The sequence below is a fragment of the Sinocyclocheilus anshuiensis genome, unplaced genomic scaffold (assembly GCF_001515605.1).
Source record: "Sinocyclocheilus anshuiensis isolate Anshui unplaced genomic scaffold, SAMN03320099.WGS_v1.1 scaffold1541, whole genome shotgun sequence".
NCBI classification, from domain to species: domain Eukaryota; kingdom Metazoa; phylum Chordata; class Actinopteri; order Cypriniformes; family Cyprinidae; genus Sinocyclocheilus; species Sinocyclocheilus anshuiensis.
Genome location: NW_015540952.1, coordinates 431,041 through 437,717, shown reverse-complemented (window position 1 = coordinate 437,717; position 6,677 = coordinate 431,041). Strand labels below are relative to the sequence as shown.

General features: G+C 36.6%; 1 protein-coding gene across 1 annotated transcript in view; it reads left to right on the top strand.

Moving 5' to 3' along the window:
* atrnl1b (attractin-like 1b) overlaps positions 1-6,677 on the top strand; it is a 115,493-nt gene that overhangs the window by 44,883 nt on the left and 63,933 nt on the right. The window contains exons 16-17 of the mRNA XM_016488138.1: positions 3,910-4,123; positions 4,243-4,431. Coding sequence (XP_016343624.1) covers positions 3,910-4,123; positions 4,243-4,431 — 403 coding nt within the window. The remainder of the gene's footprint in view (positions 1-3,909; positions 4,124-4,242; positions 4,432-6,677) is intronic.

Genomic DNA, 6,677 nt, shown 5'->3' with positions numbered 1-6,677 from the left:
GTTAAGTTTGGGTTTTAGGGAGGAACGAATGCGCACCGCTGTGAAGGGAAAGAAGTTGCGCAATACGAAACGCAGCTAGTTTTTAATAGCTTTACCTCATGTCTTCTTTTGTATAATCCTTAGAAGCCAAAATCGAAATAAAAAAATAAAAGTAGCTTAATAAAACAGCCACAGGCCTAAAGTGTAAGCAGATGTTTGAATGTTTAGTTCTCTCTTCTATCATAATTAAACAATGGCTTTGATGTTGCGCGTGCTGAAGCTCCTCCGCGTAGGCGCGATGAATTGCGAATAGCAAAAATGCATCATAGACAAATGTTTGAAAAACAGCTGGCGACTCTGGTGAGATAGAATTTGCAAGATAATGTATATATAGCAATAATAAATGTATGTGTGTTTTATTAATTTCTCCAGTACCGATAGCAGAACCGTTAACATCAAAGCTTATCGATACTCCGGTCTTTCATAATTTAGCCCCGGGACCGATTAAATACCGGGTTTCGGTACCCATCCCTAATTATAGTGTAACAACTCTTGTCTATTTCAATATTTTAATATTTTAATTTCAAATATAATTTAGTTCTGTGATGACAAAGCATTTTTAGCAGCCATTACTCAAGTTTTAGTGTCATATGATGATCCCTCAGAAATCATTTTAATTATTAATTTGGTGCTCAAGAAACATTTCTTCTTATTGTTGAAAACAATTGTGCTGCTTAGTATTTTTGCAGAAACCGTGATATTTGTTTTTCATTATTCATTGAATAGAGAGTTTAAAAGAACAGCATTTAATTACAGTAGAAATCATTTTTAACATTACAAAGTCTTATTGTCACTTTTGATCAATTTTTAAAGCATCCTAGCTGAATAAAAATATTAATTAAATTAATTAAATTTTACCCGTGGCTGTTTTTAAAACGTACATAAAATATTTTTAATAAAGCATTCAAGTCTCCCGGTCACTGACTTTTACTAAAATTGTGTGGTTTACAATCCCCTGTTGTTAAAAACTGTTTAGATAAAACCAGATCAAAAAACGGGGCATTTATACCTCTAAGCGCCAGCGCGGGTCAAATTTACCCGCTATATAATGCCTGTATGTTCACGCTGTCATTTTCGTGCCACTTATGTTTTAACATAGTACATTGCTAGGCAACGCCTTTCACTCACTGAATTAGCGGTTATCAGTTTCATAAATATAGACAAAATGAGTAAAAGAAGGCGATTTATGAATGCTGAAGAGGTATAAGAAGCACTAAATGCCATGAGCGATGGAGAGTCTGATGGTGGGGAGATAAATAAAGCGTCCTGTCGGCTCAGCATCTGACGGCAATCAATATATCATATTTAGACGTTTTATCCTAATGTTAATCATAATTGTTCAAAATTTGGATTATCTAATTTTTGTTTTGACATTTCTATAGTTTATTGTTCGCTTATGTGTTGCTATTTATTCTAGTCTGCCTGTTTCCTGAAGAAAAAAGTCATCGCATCATCCTATGCAATGTGGAGAATTAGGCCTGTTATTGCTCATTATTGTCTATAGGCTATTTTAGTAATTTAAATAACATAGGTTATCTTAATATATTGATTAATGACATTGTATTATAATAGCCTATTACACCACCCAAATATGTATTTACTTCCTTCTAATTCTCGTTCTCAGTGCAGGCTTGTTTAGCTTAATATTGACCGTTATGAAAAGTGACTAGTGTAGCATAAAAAGGCCTTGAACATAAAACAACAGGACAAAAATATAGTTGATGACTAGACATAATAATTTCATAAGTCTAGACACTTCTTTCTGAAGACAGTAGCATAATACAGTGACATCATATGTTCTTTAGCCATTCAAAAACAGCTGTCATGTGCGTGGGTAAAATTTACCCGCTGGCGCTTTTAGGTATACAGCGACCCCTGGCGGTTCTAGTGTTAAAACAAATTGAATGGCCGTGTATACTCGGATTCAAATAATCATGATTGATGCACCCTCTGTTCAAAATTAGTTTAGTCCCTAATTTTGTTCCTGTGTTGTCCTGCAGAAACTGTCCCCCTGGGTTGGCCTGAGGAAGATCAACGTGAAGACGGCATCTTACAACAATCACCGATTGAGCTGATTCTGACGTTAAGTTTGGGTTTTAGGGAGGAACGAATGCGCACCGCTGTGAAGGGAAAGAAGTGAAGAAGAACGAATACGAAACGCAGCTAGTTTTTGATAGCTTTACCTCATGTCTTCTTTTGTATAATCCTTAGAAGCCAAAATCGAAATAAAAAAATAAAAGTAGCTTAATAAAACAGCCACAGGCCTAAAGTGTAAGCAGATGTTTGAATGTTTAGTTCTCTCTTCTATCATAATTAAACAATGGCTTTGATGCTGAAGCTCCTGAAGCTCCTCCGCGTAGGCGCGATGAATTGCGAATAGCAAAAATGCATCATAGACAAAAACAGCTGGCGAATTTGCAAGATAATGTATATATAGCAATAATAAATGTATGTGTGTTTTATTAATTTCTCCAGTACCGATAGCAGAACCGTTAACATCAAAGCTTATCGATACTCCGGTCTTTCATAATTTAGCCCCGGGACCGATTAAATACCGGGTTTCGGTACCCATCCCTAATTATAGTGTAACAACTCTTGTCTATTTCAATATTTTAATATTTTAATTTCAAATATAATTTAGTTCTGTGATGACAAAGCATTTTTAGCAGCCATTACTCAAGTTTTAGTGTCATATGATGATCCCTCAGAAATCATTTTAATTATTAATTTGGTGCTCAAGAAACATTTCTTCTTATTGTTGAAAACAATTGTGCTGCTTAGTATTTTTGCAGAAACCGTGATATTTGTTTTTCATTATTCATTGAATAGAGAGTTTAAAAGAACAGCATTTAATTACAGTAGAAATCATTTTTAACATTACAAAGTCTTATTGTCACTTTTGATCAATTTTTAAAGCATCCTAGCTGAATAAAAATATTAATTAAATTAATTAAATTTTACCCGTGGCTGTTTTTAAAACGTACATAAAATATTTTTAATAAAGCATTCAAGTCTCCCGGTCACTGACTTTTACTAAAATTGTGTGGTTTACAATCCCCTGTTGTTAAAAACTGTTTAGATAAAACCAGAGGTGGGGAGATAAATAAAGCGTCCTGTCGGCTCAGCATCTGACGGCAATCAATATATCATATTTAGACGTTTTATCCTAATGTTAATCATAATTGTTCAAAATTTGGATTATCTAATTTTTGTTTTGACATTTCTATAGTTTATTGTTCGCTTATGTGTTGCTATTTATTCTAGTCTGCCTGTTTCCTGAAGAAAAAAGTCATCGCATCATCCTATGCAATGTGGAGAATTAGGCCTGTTATTGCTCATTATTGTCTATAGGCTATTTTAGTAATTTAAATAACATAGGTTATCTTAATATATTGATTAATGACATTGTATTATAATAGCCTATTACACCACCCAAATATGTATTTACTTCCTTCTAATTCTCGTTGTCAGTGCAGGCTTATGACTAATTGTTTATGACAATTATGACTTAATATTGACCGTTATGAAAAGTGACTAGTGTAGCCTGCATAAAAAAGCCTTGAACATAAAACAACAGAACAAAAATATAGTTGATGACTAGACAATCATTTCATGACTCTAGACACTTCTTTGTGAAGACAGTAGCTTAATACAGTGAAATAATATGTTCTTTAGCCATTCAAAAACAGCTGTCATGTGCGTGGGTAAAATTTACCCGCTGGCGCTTTTAGGTATACAGCGACCCCTGGCGGTTCTAGTGTTAAAACAAATTGAATGGCCGTGTATACTCGGATTCAAATAATCATGATTGATGCACCCTCTGTTCAAAATTAGTTTAGTCCCTAATTTTGTTCCTGTGTTGTCCTGCAGAAACTGTCCCCCTGGGTTGGCCTGAGGAAGATCAACGTGTCATACTGGGGCTGGGAGGACATGTCTTCATTCACTAACACCTCTCTGCAGTGGCTACCCAGTGAGCCCAATGATTCAGGCTTCTGTGCTTACCTGGAGAGAGCTCAGGTCTCTGGCCTCAGGGCGAATCCCTGCACCGCCAACACAGACGGCCTCATCTGTGAGAAACCAGTTGGTGAGTCTCTGATTCATTCTTCTATTCCCTTTTATTCTTAAAGAAAGCCTGGAAATAAGCCAATAAGATACATAACCATTCCCTTTTCAGTAACTTCATACATATTTCCTCCCTTGCAGTGAGCCCGAACCAGAACGCCCGCCCGTGTAAGACGCCCTGCTCCCTGCGCACCACTTGTGAGAACTGCACCAGCCAGGCCATGGAGTGCATGTGGTGTGGAAGCACCAAACACTGCGTGGACTCCAATGCCTACGTCATCTCCTTTCCCTACGGCCAGTGTCTGGAGTGGCAGACAGGAGACTGCATGTGTGAGTGTCCTCATTTACATATAGTGGCCATCACTGCTTATAAGCTGCCTCAGAGAGAATCTGTGGTCTTTTTTCCATTTTCAGCACTGATTTTGAGGGGGAAAAAAGGAAGTGAATGTGTAACACAGTAAAATGTGTTAAACGGAGCTGAGAGTACCGCACTATTATTGGTAGCATTATCATATTATATGAAATATTTACTAAATTGAAGTGGTGGAGAATGTGTAGAACTTGGTAACTTTGTACCGTTCAGAAGCTTGATGTCTGAACGTTTTTTTTTTTTGTTTTTTTTTAAGAAATTAATACATTTACTCAGCAAGGATGCAATAAATTGAGCAAGGGTGACAGTAAAGACATTTATAATGTTACAAAAGATTTCTATTTCAAATAAAAGCCATTCTTTTGACCTTTTTTATTCATTAAAGGATCCTGAGTTTTCAGAAACATATTAGGCACCACAACTGTTTTCAACAATAAAACATGTTTCTTGAGCACCAAATCTGCAAAATAAAATGGTTTCTGAAGGGTCATGTGACACTAAAGACTGGAGTAATGGCTGCTGAAAAATTCAGTTTGGTCATCACATTAATAAATGTAATTTAAAATGTATTAAAATAGAAAACTTATTTTAAATTGTAATAATATTTCACAATTTTGCTGTTTTACTGTATTTTTAAGCAAATTCATGCAGCCTTGGTGACAACAAGAGAGTTCTTTCAAAAACATAAAAAAAATCTTACTGACCCCAAACATTTTAAGTTTCGGTAGTGTATATTTATATGTAGAATTTTTAAAAAGGATTCATTGCTATTTTTCTTTATAGGAATACTTTTGGACTTGGAAATGATTGTACATATAGTGGTGAGACATTTTGTTCATTGAAATGAAACCTTGAATAACAAGAGATGTTTTCTCAAGAAACCCCTTAGCCTCGTTTCTTGGAAGGGTTTCAGCATGAGTATACACAGTGATGAGAAATTTGCTCTGTGGAGCCTTTCAGAGAAAGATACAACCAATCAGTGCCTGTCAGCGGCCTGGGTGGTGTGGGTTCTTCATCTCTATCTGATCTGTTGTTTCATCCCATTAGCTGAACTGCTTGGCCTCTGATCCGCCTGTAATGTGCAATTAGTGTTCCAATTTGTCTGCCTAAGCATTCGCTCTTCAAGAATGGGTTCTTATGGCACACGTCGGAACGCTAAGTGATAAAAACTTTGAGAAAACTACATAATTTGGCATAAACGTTCCTCAGGGAATATTAAATAAGAGGCCTTGACATCCCTCAAATACCTTGATGTTCCTGATTTTTCACTTTGCTTGGTGTGTAGTTCACGTTTACATTCGGTGTGTTTGAAATGCAACTTGTTTGCTGACTATTTATTTGTTACACAGCTGTGTGCATATCCTGCATTATGCCATCTTTGTCCTCCAGACTAAAGGCTTCCAAGTGCTCATAATGTCTTATTTCACCCTATCAGACAGTGAGGTAAGCATACAGGGGACACACAGACACTCTCCGACTGTAGTCTGTTTTTATGACAGGCCTAGACTTACTGATAGAACTTCCATTATGCTCAGTCTGATGGAAAATGAATTAAAAGCTCTCCACCAGAAGGAGGTGGTACGATTCTACACATCTGTCTGGCTCAGGAATCCTTTTTGTCGCCAAAATGTATCTTTCTGTCCGAGTGATGGTTACTTAACTCAGTGTTTCCCAACCGGGGTGCCGTCAGTCGAGAGCAGGGGTGCTGTGTAAAAAATCCTTTTTTAATATTTTTTTAAATTGCTAAAATGTTAAAAAAAAGCAGCTATTATATAATATCCATTTCTGATGTCGCCAATAATTAGAGATGCACTGAAATTCCGGCTGCCGAAAATTAGTTCACCGCTCAGGATTAACTTTCACGTGGTGTGACGCTCTGCGTATTATCCCGCTCTATGCGTGTGCGCTCCGCTCAGTCACTCACGGCCCATGTGAGTGCTCCACTCATATACCGTTCATGCTCATCGGAACTGCAATGTCCACTCAAAAATCGAGCTGACAGGAAACATCTATGTAGTACAGTATTGTTTCTGTTTGCAATAGCCCTACTGTGCTGTAACAAGGTGTGGTAAATGGGCAACTCTGGCCTCTCATTCATTGATCTGCTAACCGTTATGCTCACGTGTCCTCTGATAATAATAGCTTTCTAGGATTAAACATTATTTGGATAATTGGTAAAAAAAAAAAAATCTCTTAATAGCCTTAC